Genomic DNA, 20,641 nt, shown 5'->3' with positions numbered 1-20,641 from the left:
ACGACCTTATTGTACATGTAAGTTGCAGCACTGCAAATTCAGTGGTTCTTCGTAGTTTGCAATGGTTTGAGCTTTATGAGTGCGTCAGACTTATTTCTCCAGTATCTGTGTGTTCAATGATTTCACTCCCAGGCGTCGGTGCAAAATATTAAAATACAGACATATGTTCAGGGTCGGCTGGTCGCTACATTCAAGCAGAAGCGGGTGAAATAAAGAGGTGTCAATGTAATACATGAACAGTTATCAACCTGGGCAGGAACAAATGGAGCTGTGTCCCAGTTCCAAGCGACAAAAAGCCAGTATACAGTTAAAAAAATAAAAAAAACACTTGATTTTAGAGTGTGCTGCTGATGTGCACTGTTATCCCACAAAGCAATGCACAACGTTAACGCTCACAGCTGCAAAAAGTGAAAGTAAAGAGTAAAATTTGAGGTGAAAAACCCCCAGAGATCGACTCAATCAAAAAACTGGCGGTGGCACCTCGAGGTCAGGGTGTGGCTCACGTCTGATGGCGCACAAACTGTCATTTCCTGTTAGTATGTTGATGTCTTAAATACTAACCGCAAAAACAATACACTGTAGGGATTTTTATATACAGCACAGTAAATACATACAGTTAATGTGTTTATGGTTTTGGGACACAGCTGGAAGCCACACAGTTTTCATTCAAAACCACACGAAGCAATGTTAACTAGCTACTTAAACCGGGGACGCAGATTTGCCCTAAAAAAGTAATAACAACTGTCTAACTGGAGGATTGGCTCTTTTTACAAACATCCCCAATGTACCTGGGCGCCATTCGAAGACATTCCTGTGACTATACAAACTGTACAAAGAAAAAACTGCGTGTTTGGAAAAATAAAACATCGAATTCTACTGTTGATTTTGCAATAATGGTGTATCACACAATGCTTTCTGTTTTTGTCTGTCAAACATCTGCAAAGTAGAAAATATGCATCTGGTTAAGAGTCTAACGTTAAGGCTCAGTGTTAAAGGCTCAGTTAGACTCAACAGTTGCCTGATAACAAAAGCAGAGAGAAATGTCAGTGGCAACACCCGCGGAGTGTTAGGTTCCTTCTTAAAAACGTAAAACTAGTGGCGGCGCAGGGTCAAAGTAACGTCACAGAGCTGACTTGAGTAAAGAGATTCACCCCCCGACCGAGAGGATGTGGCTCTACATGGACAGTATTTGTGAAAAGAACCAGTTCTGTCTCAGTCACATATTCCTGACTTATGTACACAACATTAGACTCTTACTTACTTTGTGAAAACAAAACCATGAAAAAAGGGCTGCGAGGATTTGAAAGTATTTCTCCATCTGATTACAATCACAGCGTGTCAGTAAATCAGCCAGTTCCAACCAACCAGAGCGAGGGCGGTTTGAGGTGAGAGTAGCAGCAGGTAAAGTGAACACAACTACCGTGTTAACGGCGGATTAATTAGCTCTAGTTTGCCCCTCGGCCTCAGGGACGCGACGGTGCTTCGTGCGCCGTCCGGTTTGTTGTGAGAGAAGAAAAGAGGTCACGTGCTGAACGGCAAGCGAACATGCGATGGCGGATCAAAGTGCTCCTCAGATAATCAAATGCAAAACACAAAGCAAAAGGCACTCGCAACATATATTAAAGTCTAATAAAGTGAATCAGTTAATAAACAACATTTCAATATACATTTTCCCCCGTTAAGGCCTGTTCACACCGAGTCCCACATTTTTGCGACAAAAAAAATTTGCGTTCACTTTAAAAAGTAACATGTTATTATCTATGACGTGTTGCATACAGAGTCCAGAGGGGCTGGGTTGTAATTTTATTCTGAGCCGGTTCCATCTCTGTGTCGTTCACGTGTGGTACCAGTCAGAGTGGTGGCGGTTGGTCTTTACTGAGCTGCTGCTCACATCATGGGCTCAAAGCGAACCCAGCTGATGATTTCACCAGGAGCTGGATGACATGCAGGACAGCGCCCGCCTAGCCACAGATGCATCGACCAGGGTACACTGTGCGTTTCTAGAACAAAGGGGGTCAGCCTGATTGGAGAAAGTTCGGTCGGATGGAACTCTACGTGAGGCCAAAGAGACGGGATTCATTTGCAACCAGTAGGAAATGCATGTCCCTCCCCCTTCTTCATTCAAATGAATGGGTAGAAAAATATTTGGTTGAGACCGTTCCTTAACAAAAGGGCTGAAGCAGGTGTTTTCACTTCAGTCCACAATCTAGATTTGAAGGATTTACTCAGCGCAGTCATCCGGTTGACTCTGTAAACCTACGCCTTGGACGAGAACCCGAATCTGAGAGAAAATGCGGCAAAAAAAAAAAAAAAATAGGCAGTAGGCTCAATGAGTCAAAACTCCAGCAAAACTCAGGGTCTCTGCAGGTCTCTAAAGGTCCTAAAGAGTAATAAATTCAGTTCACCCACAAAAGAAGTTTTTAAATATCTTAATTTTCATTTACAAAGGTCTTGAATTTTTCTTGCCTGCCATTAGACCAGCTGGTTTCAGTTGTTTGAGGCTGTCGGACGATGCTAAACACTTACAAACTAACACCTGGACTCTTATAGTTTGTCTGTCAAACATCTGCAAAGTAGAAAATATGCATCTGGTTAAGAGTCTAACGTTAAGGCTCAGTGATAAAGGCTCAGTTAGACTCAACAGTTGCCTGATAACAAAAGCAGAGAGACATGTCAGTGGCAACGATCGCAGTGTTAGGTTCCTTCTTAAAAACGTAAAACTAGTGACGGCGCAGAGTCAAAGTAACGTCACAGACTCTACTCGAGTAAAGAGAGGAGGCTGTTCAATCCTTCTTTTCATGTGGAGTTTCAGTCAGAACCATCAGACCAGTAGGAAACACTGTCAATACTGCTGCTACAGGGGCTGTAGAAGAGCTCGAAAAATTGGTGAAACATCCGCAACATATATATAGAATATTGGGAAAAAAGACAGCTGCCTGAGAAAATGTACTTAGTTCCAGTGAAGGAAAATCTTAATGCTACAGCATAGGATGGTATTTAAAGAAGACGATGTGCTTCCGACGCCTTCCCTGTCCTGACATGACACGAAGCCGGCTCCACAAAGAAACGCTTTCCCCCCTGTTGACTGTCCTGCACTGAGCCCTGACCTCAACCCCACCCAGCGCCTTTGGGATGAACTGGAACGTCGACTCTGAGCTAGACCTGATCACCCGACATCGGTGTTGAACCTCACTAATGCTCGTGTGTCTGAAGTGGGGGCTGATCCCTGCAGCAGGTTCAACAGCAAACCAGGAAAGTGGAGGCCATCAGACCAGCACGTGGTTTTGGAATCACACGTTCAGCCATAACATATGGAGGTAATGTTTGGCTACGTGTTGTCTGCTGGTTTACTGCACCCAGAAGACTGACTACGGATTTGTTTGGGACTTGGTGTGAAAAGGCCTTAAGGCACGACAAAACACCAGCAGAACATCCAGAAGAAATAACCGCACGTCGGTCAGAGTTCTGTCATGTTACAGAAGAAGAAACAAATGGGTGCAAAATGGGAATAAAAGTCATTTTCTCAGCGTGACGCTGTTGGCATTAGGTTGTTGTATTTGACGACTTAGTAGAAAAGAGGAAAAAAAATAAAAAGTGCAGGCAGCCCGCGCAGAGGAGCAGGAGTTTCCGCTCATCGGTTGGGAAAAACCAGAGTCTCAGAGGGTCAAAGGTCAGACAGGTTCGCTCCCATACCGTGAGCAGGCGTCTGGACTTACACAGTGACGGAATAAAAACAGGAGGCAAAAACAAAGATCTTCATACTGTATATTCAGAAAAGAGTTTTAAGAATTGGCGGACAAACCGCTCCTGCCTGATGACCGGTCAGTCCATTCTGAGGCATTCGCGGTCTCGATGGGTTCAATCTGGGGAAAGACCACGAAGCACAACCTCTGGCCCACGTACGTCGCCCTCTCTGCAAGAAGACACAAGCCGCAGGCTATTTGTTACCCTTGTTAGACAAGACGCGAGTCCAAACCCAGGTCTTGAAAAGTCTTAAAAAAAAAAAAAAAAAAAGGCCATGGAAGGTATTAAAAAGTCTCAAATTTCATCACAAAGGTCTTGAATACTGTATTTCTTCTTGTCTGCTGTGGACAGTAACATTAGCTATAACTGTTAGACTCATTGACTCATAATGAGGATTTTGGTAAAAACTTAAATTGACAAATCATCATGATCGTGTTTTTTTTAACTGGTTGATCGATCCACCATTTTTCTGCCGCTCATCTGGGTACCGGCATGGACGGATTATGAGACAATGGGCCCCCCGCCCCTCCCATAAAGGACTGAAAGCGAGTCTGATTGTGGTGGTTTTGCGTCTCCTTGTGTCTTTTGACTGAGCTCTGTGACTTTGAAATGAGAAATATCAAGAGTCAGTTCATACAGAGGCTCTGGCCTGGGGCCCGGGGTCCCTGAGCCCTCGGTCTCCCGGTACTTATCAGTAATCCACACAGGGGTCCAGGTCAGATTAATTGATTAGTTATATACCAGTAATTATTCTTATATACAGCCGGGAAGTACTAACAAAAATGTGGTTTCAATGTCAATAAATGAATGTATTTAATAAATAATTGAAGGTCTTATTGTTTGTTTTCTGTCATTCTTCGACAAGTATGCGAGAAAGGTATTGAATTACATCGTGTGTGGTATTAAAGAGTCTGCAGTAAACCCTGAAACCTTTAAGTGGACCTCCTCCGCTGAAGAAGGCTTTAGAAACTCACCGATGAAGTTGTAGATACACTTTGGTTTTTCTTTCCAATGGACACCCAAGAAGTAGACGGGTATGCCGGTGAGCATGATGACGAGACCGACACCACAAACCACCGGCTCTGAGTAAAGACTGAAACCCAGCAGCAACACCCAGAACATCAGGTAACACACAGGAGCCAGCAGGTTCACCTGAAGACAACACGGTCAAAGGTTTACAACAATGCATCAGTGAATGGATCAGAAAACGTTTCCTCGTAAAGAGGTGCATGTGACGACGTCTGACTTCTGGCACAGTTTTTGTCGGTACCTTGATGGGTCGGTACAGGTTGGGTTCCTTCCAGCGGTAGTACAGCAGACCCGCAATAGTGACGCCGTACGACAGGTAGTTGATGAAGGAGACGTAGTTGATCAGGTTGTGTGTTTCTCCGATGCAGAGTATAACAATGGTGGCAGTGCACTGCAAAATGCAGCGAGGCATGACAATGAGGACCAATATTAAAGGGACACGCCACCAGTTTTACATGTCAGTTTACTGCTCAGCCTGTTGAAACACTTGTATGATGTATTCTGAGGCCCCGGTTGTATGATTATAGACTTGGTTGTGCAAAGATTCAAATTCTGTGCATTGACAACATAGAGGTATATCCATTAAATTTGTCTCTATAGAGGTACTAAATGACGTGACTGTACTGTGATGAAACACATCTATGCTGGTGTTGATGTTGACATTTCTTATTCTTATTATAGAAATCAGCTTTTCACGGGTTGAAAATGGCTCATGGCGCAATCTACTGTTTTAAATCATCCTGAACCTTGCAAGGCCAACGCTGACGTAGAGTCAACCTTTTGTGACCTGGCTACATCATGAATAGATATAGATATTAAGACTGTTAACGCTTTCTAATCAGAGGGGGGCGGCCCACCTCCCCCAGCACCTGCCCTCGAGTCGGAGTCTGTGAAACCGCGCTCATTTTAAAATAAAAACTGATCCAGACTCATCATTCGCAGGAGTTAACACTACGTTTTTCTAACCCTCTACTTAGTATTTTTCGGTTTTGGTGCGGTGGTTCAGACTTTTTTTTCTGGCGGCTCTGGCAGCACCACCAGACTGCAGTCGGTCCCCCTCAGACCCTCAGGTGGCTCGGAAGTGGCTGCGGACGGCAGCAGGTCCCTGGATACCAACACGCTGCTACGTACATTAGCAACCTGCATTTTTCAGAAGGAGCTATTCTAACTACACGCTCGGCTCTGAGAGCTCCGGCCTCATCTCCTGTTGGCTCCCCAACTTTATGAAAATGCAAAACTAAATGTCTGGAGTGTGCACTTTAAAGCCTTAGAATATGTGTAAGACTATGTGCATGTTGAATTCAACAATGAAACTCTGGTTTCGGAAGAACCCTCAGTGAAATAATATCATTACACTTTCAAAGGGCCACAGGAAGGGGACAATTTTAATTTAAATTAAATTTATGATCCTGCAAACATCGCTTGAGAATCTGGAATCGAGCATCTGCTCTGTTTCCAAGTCCTAACTAAAGCAGTAACTGACCAATGGTCACGTTTCTGAATCTTTAATCGACTTCATCTTTGAACTCAACTTCAAATTCAATCGAGTTTTTCTCGACTATTGGCAGATCTGTCCAATTTTCATGCATTGGTCGTTGAAATTTCTTTCCGACAGTCAGATGAAAACTACCACACACTAACAAAAGAGGAAACCGGTAACAAAGTTCAATATCTACTAAATGACAAAAACCGAAAGAACATGAAAATGCTGTAGATAGACTCAGGCACCAGGTAACTCTGAGAACAAGGTGAGACTCTACATACGCAGACCAGGAGAGCAGGGATGGGCGTACAGTTCTTATAGTGGATCATGGCCAGCAGGCTGGGCAGGTGACCCTCTCTGGCCCCTGAGAAACACAACCTGAAACCCCACACAGACCGTCAGCAGCCATGCTGGAGCAGAATTAACAACCAGCGCACGGAGAAGCAGCAGGCGGTGGAGCTCACCTGGAGGAGGTGAACAGGTAACCGTTGATCCCTCCAAAGGTGGACAGAGCCACGGAGATGGGCATGACGACGGAGAACATCCCCAGAAGCTTCTCCCCGAACGTCTGAACGGCAAAACAAAGGACAGAGTCACGGACATGTACAGACCTGATCATCAGCTCTGGGTGGCTAGCATGGCTACTACACGTCAGAGTCCTTCTGAGTCTGGTTTCAACTACTGATGAGGGACGGTCGTCTTCATCGTCGGTCTGTGATCTTTAACACTATTCATTCAAAACTGTTACTTGCCATGAAATTTTGTGCAGCTGTGTCTTTCATTTAGCTAAAAGCTCAGCATGGAGCCGAAGGTCGTGCTAAACGCTGAGATTATCCTATATCTTAACTCAGTTATGGGATCCAGGAGTTAAAATGATGTCTTTGATAGTGATTTTATAAATGCATAAATGGTGAAATGAGCTTAAATGAAAGCAGCCATGTTCAGAGAGGTTCACCAGCATTGTTTGTACTTTTGAGAAAAGATGCTGCTGATCCCACTGACATCCATGAACTGAGCTAAAAGGAGGCTAATCTCTGGATTTGTCGGACTCTGGTTAAGTGTGAAAGTTTCTCCTGAAACTAAATTATTCCCTCAAGAATTCCTCTTTTTTGGCCGTGCCCCAGGGACGGCTACCTTGGCCTCTCTGTTTGTTGGTCCAGACTGAAAATCGCAACCACTACCGGATGGCCTGCCATGAAATAAACTGCAACGAGTTTTGGTGCAGACACCACCGGGCCTAAGTGCAGCCTCCAAGAGCTGCTGGCATGGCTGTAGAGTCTCGGTCTTGTTTCCGCACTAGGCCTCACACCATTGTACATCGTTGTATACGTACAATTTTTGTTTCTGGACATCACTGACTATGTGAAAAATGTGTTTTGTTCAGTGTAACTTCACTTGGGTGTTGCTCTCTCCACCGTGTGGTTTGTTTTCATGTTCCCATGCCTCTCTGTGTTCCTCTGTGCTCACCTTAAATCTCAGTTTAACGCCCCCACGCACCTGAAGGATTCATGACACCGCAGCCAGACTGGTCCAGTATGAAACTTACACAAACGTGATGAGAACACTTGAAGCTTCCAGGTCACAAACACTGAGACTGGACTTTTCAGTGAGGTAGGACACATCTGGTGTCCGGTAGTTCAACTTTGGCAATGAACAGTATTTGCATATTCATAGATTCTGGACCCTTTTTTAATGCGTGAGAAGGAGGAGAAGTAATTTTTACAGTTATTAACGAGGTAGTTGAAATTTTAGTGGAAGCAAACTTATCGGACACAAATATTATTCAAAGCAGAGTAGGTTTATATTTTTAAAACCTGTACGAAGGGGGTCTTTACATTTAAAATATAAATTTCAAGGTTTGTAAGTCGGCTGTAATTTTTTGTTCATTTACAGCCTCGATGCAGACAGGTTGTTCTCAAAAGATAATTGTATTACAAACTCATTTTAAGAAAGGGGAGACACTTTCTTTTTATTTCAAAATCAGCTGATTTTCTCTTATTCCTTTTTCCCAGTTATGTAACACATTTCATCATTGGGGGGCTCACAGTAGGAAATAAAGTGTCCTAATGCTGAACTAAATGCATTCTACTCTATGTGTTTCATCTGCTATGGGGGGGGTTTCACCTCTGACCTTTGACCTCCTACCGGTTGCTTGTAATGTTCCTAACCTTGAAACTGATCCTGCCTACAGGATAAAGCCTAAACGGGACAGCGCTCTGTTGCCACCGCTCACGGTTAAGCCGCATTACTCACTACAGCCACGGCATTGGACGACAGCAGCTCCTCGGGCGACATGGAGGAGAAGTAGGCGATGTTGGTGAGCGTGTACACAAAGGTCACCAGTGGAATGGAAATGTAGATGGCGCGAGGTAGATTCCTGACCCAGGCCACACAACATGCACAGATGAAACCAAAAATCAATCAAACATGCATGAAAGGTGATCAAAGCCGCTAGAAATAAATAAAAAAAGAAGAGCATTTTTCATTTAATGTCAAACATCAAATCTTCATGTTGAGCTGTTGCTGATCAGAAAGCAGGCGGCAGAAACCGTCAGCGGCACCCAGCTAGTGTGGGTGGAGAATACCAACCGACACAAATCTCTCCATAACCCAGCATGTGAAGCTCACTGTTTTTGCTCCACCCCTCCAAAAAATGTACTTTCTAAAAGGACAAGCTCGGACTTTCACCCAACACCCTCATACAGTAAAAGGGTGTTGGGTTTCCTGCTGCGAGAGGAAACACAGTTCAGAAAATGTTTCTGGTCATAAAAAGGAAGATTCAAGATTCAAATGAGCCACTGTATGTGAGCCAGACTTCTTGTAAAAAGGTTAAAAAAAACAACAAAAAAGAGACATAAACTATTTTCTCCCTTTGCTACCCTTCACACTGATACTTTAACAGAATTTTTTCTTTTTTTTTGGGTAGGGGGGCCAGGTTAAAAAAAAAAAAAAAACAGCACTGACAACAGGATAAATGACTTAACAGAAAAGTGGAGGCGCAAAAGCTGAAGACAAAAATTTAAGACTTGATTCAGACAAAAACTGCCCCTGAAAAGGCCCAAAATGCCCCTAAAAATGGGGCAAGAAGAGTGAAGTTAAGATGGACGCTGAACACTTGCACCGTTACAGCACCGGAAGCTGCTGAGAAGCGCTGGTGAGCATGAATATTCACCGTCTGGGTTCAACCACCTCCTCTGTGACGTAGTTGAGGAAGTTCCAGCCGCTGAAGGCGAAGGAGGCCTGCAGGAAGGCCAGAGCGATCTGCCCGACTGACGGCGTCCTGTCCAGGGAAAAGGCCACCTGAGGAGCCAGAGCCTCGTAGTTCCCTGGAAGATAAATCAGACGTTTGAGTGATGGGTTGTTTTTTTTTTTTCCTCTTCAGGAAGCGGCAGACCTTTAGGCCACAGGCCGTGAGGGTTACCGTTGAAGATCTGGACCAGGCCAACCACAATGATGAGACCCAGAGCCATCAGTTTCCCCACGGTGAAGGCGTCCTGGATCCTGGTGGCCATACGAACACTAGAGCAGTTCACCCAGGTCAGCAGCACTGGAAAAAAAAAAGCTAAGATCAGACTCAAACCAGAAGAACACGGACATGGTTCTAGGAATGGTAACTGATTAATCAGTGAGTATGGATGATGTGGTGTAATTATCTTCCATCAGTGTTATCCTATGCATATATACATGTACTGCACGCTGCAGTGTCTGGACTGAAAACAGAGCTGCAACGGTGGTGCCATTCACGCACCTTTGTCATTGTGAGACTCACCCAACTCTGACTGCTGATCAATATCTGGATGTCGATTCGTCGAATACATACAAATTCTTTCAAAAACGCAAAGAGTCTACAGAGTCTCAAAGAGTCTACTTTTTCCAGTAGAACAGAATGCAAGATTGGTGAAACCTCAGAAATACACACATTAGGGGGGAAAACAGGGGGTTACTTGGTACCAAAAGCAGCCAGGCAGCAGGAAAGCAGAATAAAAATGCATGAAGACCGTGGAGTTGGTGTCCGAGTCAGCACGAGAGGAGGTGTTTTGAGGTCACACTCAGCTGCTGATGTTTTCGCAAATAATTGCACTAGTGTGCAGGGTTTTATTGTCTTACTGATTCAGGATAGTGACAGTAGATTTGTTTTGAACTTGGTATGAAGGGACCTCCTGATAAAACACCAGCTACCTGATTTGCTGGCCTAATTGCAAATTTCACAATTTCTTTTTATCATCACAGGCCTGTAAAAGTTCAGACTCACAACTGCCCCCCATGTTACAGAAGTGTCCCTGAGCAAGACCCTGGCCAATAACGGTGGGAGGTGGGTGTGAATGTTTGACTGTCCGTTTGAGAAAGTTACAGAAAAGGTCGGACACAGACCCCCCCAAATCTGACACTGGAAAATCTATCGGTGGTGGGGGGTGGGGTGGGGGTTGTATTAATGGCCTCTTAGAGATGCAAGACGGGATCCTACATCTCCCATAATACACAAAGCCAGCGTGCCTGGTGAATGAGAACATCTTCCCAACTCCACACTTCCAGTTTGTAACGCAGGCTCTCTGTTACACATCTGCAGTCTGAGATGACCCTGATGCCATCGCCACGACATCAGCAGGGTTATTTTGATTATGCCTCCGCAGGCTCAGAAGACTTCATACAACCGATCTCACGGGCTGAGGAGTGCGAACCATGATTAGTGAACTGACTTTGCCGTTTAAAATTGGTGGAGTGCTCCTTTAAATATATCGCGATCAAAATCCCTCCGTCCCCACGCTGGGGTCCCGGTGCCGGCGCTCTTTGCCGGCGGTGGGCGGCAGCAGCCGGTTGCCGTGGGAGGCAGGAATGTGGGAAACGGGCGAGCGAGGGAGGGCGCGATTGTTTCCCCTCGTCCATCATTGTCACCGGCTATGCCCCGCTCTCTCTCATGGTGGCCTCGCTCTCCAACACAAAGACGAGCTGTCAGCCGCACCAAACAAAACACTTCCGTTGCGAAGGGCAAGCAAAACGTGGCCAGGCCCCCCACAACCACCACCACCTCCCACCTCCCACCCCCATCTCCCTTCCAGAGGAGGTCGGGCAGAGCTCACGTTTCAGCATCCAGCTCTAAAAACAAGTGTGAATGACGGCGTCTGAGGCGAGGAATCACGCGGTGAGGTCCGGCCGTTTCACCTCGAACACGGGACGTTATTTCTCACTGATCTGAGGAAAAACGCTGTGTGGATTAATGGTGGTCAGAGCAGGTGCTCATTAGGCAGCCCGCCAGGTCCACGATGACCGATGTAGCGTCAGCCCAGGGCTGAACAACACCGGGGTCCTCCATGGAGTCTGCTCGGCCTGTCCCGTCACAGTCACTTCTAGTGCTGTCTGTCCTCAAGCTCCTCATGCAGTGTTCCCTTTTTTCACTGAATACATTTTTGATACGAGCATCTAAATTTTTGAGGAGCTCTGCTGCTTTCGCATCCCATCAGAGCTAAAAATAGAAAAAAGTGCTAGTCGGCTCGTCGAGCAGCATCTGAAAACCCTCCACCCCCGCACCTTTTTTTCCCGGGGACTTTGTCCGTCCACTAAAGAGTTTGGACAGTGGTGAACCGAAAGCGCGACAACAAAAGCGCGAGGGCTGGATTAAACCGGGCGTTTATCAGCTCACAGGACAGACATTTGACTATGTCCAGTCGATTAGTTTACTCTCGACAGTAACAGTTCCGATGCCGGGGTTCTGGGGTCACAGGTTAGAGAGGACTTGATGCTGCTCCGTGATTTCTATGTCTCCTACAGGGATCATCAGCTGGTGAGGATGTTTTCTGGAGACAGCGCTAGTCACAGAGTTAGTGTTAACTCAGTGTTAGGGGCAGAAAAAACTTCTGTTACTTTGTGCAAAGCAGCTCATTTTAAGAAGACCCCGACCTTCAACGTGAGACATTCGTTTTGTCACTTGGGTCATTTTCAGAATAAATCATTTATCATTTTTCTATTTATTTTGATTTTCAGGGGCAGTCATTTTCCCGTGATTCAAGTGCCTCATCCCCAGCTTTTATTTTCCAAACCGCAGAGACCAAACCCTTTCTCCCTCATCCCGTCTCCTAGTCCTGCTCCCCTCCCTCCATCCCTCCTCCAGGGACCCTTTGCATTTTTCACCACAGCCATGAAAAGGGTTTTAAAAGCGTCAGACTGCAGTTACATAAGAGAAAATTTTACATGTGACCACTTCCCCTCTAACAGACGAGCCACAGGAATGAACCCGTAGTGTGCTGATGAGCTGGACCATCGGGAGAGACATTACTGATTTCAGAGCCTGAACTATCACAGAGAAGAGATCCGGATGGGAGCAACCCCAAGACGAAAGGTCAACCCTGATAAAAGATGCAAACGCACTGCGAGCCAGTCAGCGGCGAGATGCATCGTTTCTCCAAACTACTTCCACATTAGAGTAGTAGTGGAGCTGCTACGGCCTCTCAGCTTCCGATTTTTTACTTTACTGTAATCTGCCCCTGAACGCACCACACTCTTATCACTAACAGGCCCGTTTCACAGTATCAATCATACAGCGTTTCTAGCGCAGAGGTCTTCGTCACACCCGCCATGTGGGGTGAGCCTGACCCTTGCCGAAATCAATCAATCAATCAATCAAAGACCTTTATAGACGCTGGAGTCGCTTACGGAGACAGGTGGCGGAGAGCATCCGCGTGGCCATGTATGGAGGAACGCAGTTTGGGAAGACGGGCTGCAGGACGTAGCTGGAGAAGGTGAGGGCGATGACAGCCAGCGTGGTCGGGTACATGATGAGGACGGCGCTCCACAGCAGGAGAAACCTGGACGGGAGAGGGACGTTCGTCAACAGTAACCGGCAACAGATGGAAAAACCTGAAACCTGAAATGATTCTGGAACATTTACATTTTACTACACACATGAATATTCAGTACTTTTACTTTTACTGATAGCAGTGACATCTGTGGTGACAGTGTGCTGTTTTTTTAGTTAAGAGAGTCAGTGCCCCTTGGTTGGTCTGAATGCTGTTTCAGGGTCTTTTCACCCTGAATGCAGCACAGAGGGAATTTCACTCGACGCTGCGACGTTTTTAAAGGAAAAGTTCAACATTTTGATTGTGTTACCTTTGGGCACAGCCGCGCTAGTTAAGCTAAGCTACGCAAAGCTAAGCTAAGTCAGTCGGCTGCTGGCGGCAGCCGCATACTTATCATCAGGGGTCAAACTGGAATTTGTGAGGAGGTGGAGCCTTTGTCCAATGAGGTCGGGGGGTTGGGTAAAGGTGGGGTTGTTTCCACCGACCACAGTGGACAGGTCGAATAAGGACTATTCTTCAGAATAAAGTAGTTCCAATGACAACTTTTAACTAATAACACTTGATTGTTGCTTATTTAATATTATAGAGAAGTAATTAAAATTTAAAGCCACGTTTTCAACCCGTCTTTTATACTTAATCGTTCTTTCGCACCTCCTCCTCTTTACTCACCCCATCAGACCACCGAATATCTCAGTGACGTAGGAGTAGTCTCCTCCAGATTTGGGGATGGTGACGCCGAGTTCGGCGTAGCACAAGGAGCCCAAGGCGGCGAGGCATCCTCCCAGTAACCAAACCACCAACGCCAAACCCACCGAGCCCGAGTGCTCCAGGACCCCCTTCGGAGAGATGAAGATCCCAGAGCCGATGATGTTCCCTGAGGACAGGAAGGAGAAGGTTTAAGAAACTGACAGGTGTAGATTTCCTGTTCATTAATAACAGAATTTCCCTTTTCACCTTTCATCCCTTTGCATAAAATAATAATTAATTCAAGGTTTGGACTCGAGTCATAAATCCGGTGACTTTGAATTTCACAGTATCAAAAAAGACTTCAACACCAATGATTCATAACTTCACCTGGATTTTAAATTTTTGACTTCCTCCCCTGGACCAGGATTAAAAATTACCTCTCGTAGTTTGGCTAAAAAACAGGAAAAAAAAAGAAGAAAAGAAAAAAAAAAGTCAGAGCTTTCAACTGTATTTCACAGTCTTCCTCAGCGGATTGAGTTTGCTCACTCGTCGTCGTATTTATTGCCAAAGTGCGGAGAAGGAACGCTGCTCTGTCGTCAGCCAAGTTCCCTACTTACCGCAGGTCATGTGACGATGACTCACACATCTCCATAACACCTGAGCAAAGTCCATCTGCCGCGGAAGACCGCAGGATGCGGATGAAAGCCCAGGAAAAAGCTAAAGTTGGCAACATTCAGCTCAGAGCTTCCAAACCATTATAACCGTGTGACAAGAAAAAAACAGAGCGAGACACACCTGATCATCCTGCTTTGAAATGTTATCAGGTTTGTTTGATAAACATAAATATAAATATCCAAAGGCATCAATTATCTCGCTCATTTACTGTATAAGCTGTTACTCTTTTTAAATGTTAAATTTGGTGAAGGGCACATAATGACTCGCTTAGGACTTGGCTTGACTCGAAACTTGGCCCCACCTCTGCGTGTAATTTACGCTACACTACATAACACATGGAAAGAGTGCATCAACGTTCAAGTTGAATCTGTATTATATAATTTAAACAAACACCCCCCCCCTCCAGCAAATGTTTTTAATTCCTGAAATAAATACTGAATCTAACTGCCAGCAGAGATGAAAACGTTTCGAACGAAACGAACCGAGATTTGCACATTTAACGCGAAAAAGCCCCACACGCCTGTTCGCGCTTGCGCGGCACACGTGCTTTTCTCGTGCGACTCGTCTGGTCGGGTTTTCACGTGGCACATGTCGCCCAGAACTTCTCCAACGCTTGTGCTGCTGCACCCTGAAAAACACCGGTGACCCGTCGAGGCTCTCGAGCAAACCCCAGTCACACGATCCAGAATGTGCCCCTCGGAGTTTATGCAGAGGGCATTAGAGCACAAAGAGCTCCATAACAGAGTGAGTTGGAGATGGAGGTAAAGGCCATCACTCAGGCCGGGACAACCCCTCCTGCCCAGAGCCTCAGTATGCAGTGTAGAGTACCAGCAGATCCGACGCATTCAGACTACGGCGCTACCAGTAGCACGGCAGAAGGCAGCCAAGTGGCACAGACAGCCGTTGCATAACCAGACATAAATTATCCACTCCAGGCTGCAGAGGTGGGAGGGGACCGGCTCGCCTTCCTGCTGCGCCGCAGAAGTGACAGGCGGGGGAAGGAAAAAACATATTGGTGTGGTAGAGATTAAGGTCCAGAAGAGACCGGTTTAGTTTAATCTGGTGACACCTGACTTCTGATGCTGAGCCCGGTCCGGTGTGCACCGCAGCCAGCCTGTTCTCTCCGTCTCTCTGTGAATGGAAAGGTGCTTCAGCATTCTGCACACAGGACCTTTCAGCAGAGCCAGGGCAGGAAGGTTTGTGGCCCAAGAAGGTCCCAGGTTCCAGGTCCCAGGTCCACCCCCCCTCGTAAGCATCGCTGTATCCTTCACTGCCCAAAAGCTGGCTCGTACGCTGCACTGAGACTTTAGGTTTGTACTCTAATATCTCCCTGTGATTTAAAGACCGTTCTCGGGAACCGTTCTCTGTCTGTCTGCTTGAACAGCTGGATGTCGTACTGACCGGCTGCGTCTACTGTTGGACAGTACGTTGCCGTAACAGAGCACGTCTGCTCAGCCAACCCACCCTGTTCACATGAAGGTTTAAATGAAATAAATACCAAAAAAAGAAAAGAAAAAAAAAAAAAGATCTGAACACTAGTGGGGCGAAAAAACGGCTGGTTCTGGGGCAAAATACCAAAGTCCCGATGTAACGTCCCTGGTTTGTCATCCCTCTGTCTCCTCGGGTTTCAGGTTCAGGTCTACAGGTTCTAGTACAGGCCCGACTTTTAGGGTCAGGTTATGCTAAACATAATGAGTTCGTACGACTTTCGCTGCGGGAGGGGAAAAAAAAACGTCCGCAGCTGTTCTGAGCGCCCCCACGGGAAGGTGGAGTGAAAAGCCTGCTGTCATGGCGAGGAGAGACACGTGGTACCGTTTAAAAACCGGGATCCCGGCGCACGATTTCAGAAAGCGTCTTCTGGAGGACGTTTATAGTGTAGCACTCGGTCGGGGGGGTTTCCAAAGCTATTCAACAGCGGTTCTGACGGACTTTACTGGCATATGGATTTGTTAACTTGCTAAAGGCTTGTAGTTTATTTTGACTCACACACACACACACACACACACACACACACACACACACACACACACCGTCCTGCTGCCCCAGAAACTCACTACAGCACTAAATGTGGATTAATCCGCTGCTGAAAATAGTCCCCTTCTGTTTGTTTGATATAAAAAAATACACTGAACAGCTGTTTTAGAAAATCACCGAGACTTTTATAAATAAAGATAAATAAAGATCTTAAATGAAGATTTACGTCGTCAGTAGGAACCACAGCCGCAACGATCAATTAATCGATCGGTCAGTCGACTGAAAATGAATCGGCAACTATTTTGATAATCGATTAATCGTTTTAGTTCATGTTTCAAGAGAAACTGCCAAACACTTGCCGGCTCCAGCTTCACAAATGTGAGGATCTGATGCTTCGTCATCTGCGAGCGTAAACCGAACACACTTGTGTTTTTGGGTTGTTTGTCAAATAAAAGCTAAGCTGAGCTGAGGGACATTTCACCGTCAAAACGATTAATCAGTTAATTGAGGAAAATCACCGACAGATTAATCAATAATGAAAGTAATCGTTAGTTGCAGCCCCGGTGGGAACCAACAGGCTTGAGGCTGAGAGTAGAGGAGTCCAAGTACGGAGAGACGGACTCGCACACTTTTGGGTTTGGTTTTCTTTTGGTGCGAGTTATTCACCAGAAGAAAAAGCGCGGTGCACAGCTGAGGCTGCTGGGAGCTCAGTGAAGTCTGACCGGCTGCCACAAGAGCAATCAGTGCGCGTCCTCCAGAGTCCCCGCGGGGCCGAGGCAACAGCTGACCGTAGCTGGTCCTCTGACGGACAGACGGCGAGAAACATGAAGCCGAGTTACCGCAGTCGCGTCCACAGCTGAGTGTCCAAAAAGGGAGCGTTTGCGTGACAGACCGAGAGCGGTGGACCCAAACTCCCGCTGCTTCGGCACAGCTTCCCCGTCTCGGCCTGGTCCGTCGGCCCCTGCGCCGAGAGACGCCACTTGGGGAGTCCAACATGTGCAGCGAACATCCTGTGCGTTTCCTCCGATAAGGCCGGAGACAGGTACGCGGAGCCCGTGTAACGGTCTCGTTCCTCCAGACAGTCGTCGGATCAGTCAGTCAGCCCGCACGACGTCGGTGAGACCTGTGTCTTCTCTGCGTGGGTTTCAGTTGGTCGGCTGCTCCGCATTTTTCCAAGTTTAGTCATGAAACTTTCCGTTTTGTTCTTTTTTTTACCCGTTAAAGTTGGTTTGGGTTTTTTTTTTGGGGGGGGGTTCCTGGTCCGATTCGAGGGTCTGAGAACAGGGGGGGTCGTGTGCTACAGGTTGTTCGGTCCCTCGAGGCAAATCTGTGATTTGTGACACTTGGCTGAATAAATGAACCAGACTCGGAAAAACATTTATGAAATAACTAGAAATTAAATCTTCAACGTCCAGAGAGAAAAGAAGGGGGACACACAGTTTTCCCTCTGACAGCTGCGTCTGCAGACGAAGGTCTTGTGACGGACTGAAAAGGTGCAGACCGGGAACTAAAGGGACCCGCGGTGAGACTGTTTCCTCCGCCGCCGTTTCCACGGTGAAGTATGAACTTTGAACTCCGATCGGCAACCGAGCAGATTACCGAAGACTAGCTGAGCGCCTCCGGGGCCTTTTACGGCCCCTAGGGGTCGGGGCCCCCGGAAGCATTGCCCGCTTGGTCGGCTCCGCCGCGGTGACAACTAGGGCTGCTTCTATTGATTATTTTCGGTATTGATTTACCTGCAAAATGTTTTCTAACCAGTTCATCATCATTTGAGTGTTTATTTTTCAGGGAAAAACGCCAAAAACGTCCCCCCGGGTTTAGGATACTGCGAGGGGGCGTTTTTCACTCTTACTGGACAAAACTTTAAAAAAACAAAACAAACAATTACCGGTGAAAATTAGTCGATAATGAAAACGATCATCAGCGTTTCCTCAATAAAACGTCGGGATTCATCAGTTTCCCGACGCCACGTCCTCTACTTTGCTTATTCCGTCCGACCAACAGTCCACAACCCAACGACCGCAGAAGGCAAAGCGGCGCGGCTGACGACTTGAACGATTAATCGATTATCAGAGGAAAAAACAGAAGCTGAATGGATCAATTAGTTTTATATATAGAACAATAATAATAACAATGATACACTGGTTACTAGTTAGTTCCCATGTCTGAGCGTGACTGGACTGTCTAGCTCTTCTTGATTACCGGGATGTCTTTACACTCCTATTTCAATAAACCAGTAAACGGAGGCCTTGTTCTTGTTTGGCTGTGGTCCTGTTTAGTCCCCGACCCTTAAGTCAGACTGAAGACGAGGTCTGATCTCCGGCTGTCACCGTGAGGCCGGCAGCGTTTTCAAACGGGAGAAATTTAAAGACCGTACGTCCTCAGCAGAGCCGCAGCAGAGCCCCGGCGGTCAACCCGAGCCTGTCAGGTGTCCGCTGACACCGTCCGGTGCACCGGGGGCTCCCGAACCTCTTCGGGCTGATCAACGAGAACGCGGTGGCTGGATCGCACACGGAAAAACGAAACAAGAAAACATCTCAACGCGGACTCTCTTAGAGTCTGGGGAGAAGCTGCAGAGCAGACTTTTGGCGGCGAAGGCGGCCGACACATCACCCTCCCGCACTGCGATACCAACATGGGCATCAATAATAAAACAGCAGAGCGGTGCAGCCCGACCCCCCGCGGGCCGCGGGCCCCCCTCCGTCCACCCTGGACGATGGGCTTCGGTGGGTTTAAAGGTCCCCGCTGCTCCTTCGGCTCCAGCAGACAATGTTCTTCTGCGTGACCACCGGCCTCTCTCCTCTGGACTTCACGTGTTTCGGCCGCAGGGGCAACCGCAGCTCGGTCTGATCTGGATCCACACGCAAACAAACATGGAGTCCCTCATTTTTATCACCCGTGCCACTACTCTAGGATTTCCCCTCTCCCACTCAGTCATCTCTCGGTGGTCCACCGGGAGTTTAAGCTCTACTTTCGGACCCGTGGGTCCCGCTGAAGCCTGAAGCAGAAGTCGAACGACACTAACTTGTTTTTCAAAGTTCCCCAGTGATAAAAGTAAAAGGCAGAGCCGATCCAAGTTCGGCTCCCGTTTTCCTGCCTCACCTATGATGATGGTGCAGGCGCTCAGCAGCCCGATCTCCTTCTTCAGAGTCACCCTGTCGGGGATTTTCTTCTTCTTCTTGCCGTCCGTCACGGCGCCGTGCGGCCGGGAGCAGATGCTGCCGCTGCCGTTCTGTCCATCCATGTCCGCCTACCCGGGTCCGGTCCGGTCCGTCCGGTCCTCTGTGTCCTCCCAGTCCCAGTGCTCCCAGTGCTCCCAGTGCTCCCGTCCTCTCCTTACTCCGCATTCATGCAGACTGAATGGGCTGCGCTTGCGCAACAACCTGCCGCTGTCCAGGGTAGAATGTTAAATAGCCAGGACCCGGCGTGCTGCGTTCACGGACGCCGGGAGGAGGGACCGTGCTGATCGCCCTCACCTTCTCCAGGTCGAGTAAGTGGGCGTTTTGTGGTCATATGAGGAAAACTGATGAGTGGAAGAGGAATGAATACATTCTGTAGTTAACTACAATTAGCAATACAACGATGTTAAATGCTTAATCTTCATTATTACTGTTGTTAGTAGTATAACCGCAGTAACACGCAGTGAACTGTACTTGAGTATGGGATTAATGTTGGAGTATCTCCCGGCGATGTTAAGTATAATTCCTGTCCTATACTGCGTGTTTATTTGTATAATTTATACTGTAGAGCTGAACCGATTAGTCACCGACTGGAAATCAATCAGCAACTGTCGTATGTCACGACCTTGCACCTCTTGAGTGGAGAAGAACGATTCACAGCACGTCGACGCTCCTTTTGAGTTTTCTTGATTTATAACAAATCAGGTGTACATAGTTTCCAGGGAGAGAATCATTGAGGTCAAATTAAAAAGCCTGCGAGGGTCCAGTCGAGTCCGATTCTCCAATTCTGATTCTCCAACAATATCAGGGTGTTGTCCCAAATATATAGGCCCAATTAGGGTCAGGTTCAGTGTTCTCACTCTCCACTTGCTCATCCCACGTATATCCCTTTATCTCTGTTCTGACATTAGGCCTTAATGAGGCGAGATGGAGCTTAGGCTGCACGTTGACGCAAACCTCCTGTGTGTCCTTGGACCAGGCAACACAGAATTTGACAAAGCACTTCCTGTGTCAATTGACACAGAGCTACGGTCTAGGAATTTGGGAAAAACCCTCTTAAGCGGTTATGAAATACACAA

General features: G+C 47.0%; 1 protein-coding gene across 4 annotated transcripts; it reads right to left on the bottom strand.

Annotated features, from left to right (window-relative positions):
* Positions 1-1,279: 1,279 nt before the first annotated feature.
* On the bottom strand, positions 1,280-19,843 carry slc7a10b (solute carrier family 7 member 10b). Of its 4 annotated transcripts, none has more exons than XM_040133547.1 (11): positions 19,486-19,843; positions 13,717-13,921; positions 12,905-13,056; positions 9,678-9,803; positions 9,429-9,582; positions 8,510-8,633; positions 6,721-6,824; positions 6,538-6,634; positions 5,015-5,164; positions 4,719-4,896; positions 1,280-3,913 (listed from the first exon to the last, which is right to left on the bottom strand). In XM_040133547.1, exons 1-11 carry the CDS (start codon positions 19,625-19,627, stop codon positions 3,783-3,785), a joined length of 1,563 nt encoding a protein of 520 aa, XP_039989481.1. In that variant the 5' UTR covers positions 19,628-19,843; the 3' UTR covers positions 1,280-3,782. The 4 variants fall into 4 exon arrangements, with proteins under 4 accessions (XP_039989481.1, XP_039989477.1, XP_039989480.1 ...); XM_040133543.1 differs by lacking the exon at positions 19,486-19,843 and adding an exon at positions 17,106-17,488; XM_040133546.1 differs by lacking the exon at positions 19,486-19,843 and adding an exon at positions 17,223-17,484.
* Positions 19,844-20,641: the final 798 nt, after the last annotated feature.

This window comes from Xiphias gladius, chromosome 8, assembly GCF_016859285.1.
Source record: "Xiphias gladius isolate SHS-SW01 ecotype Sanya breed wild chromosome 8, ASM1685928v1, whole genome shotgun sequence".
NCBI lineage: Eukaryota > Metazoa > Chordata > Actinopteri > Istiophoriformes > Xiphiidae > Xiphias > Xiphias gladius.
The sequence above is the reverse complement of the archived record's forward strand: the minus strand, read 5'-3'. Positions and strand labels throughout refer to the sequence as shown.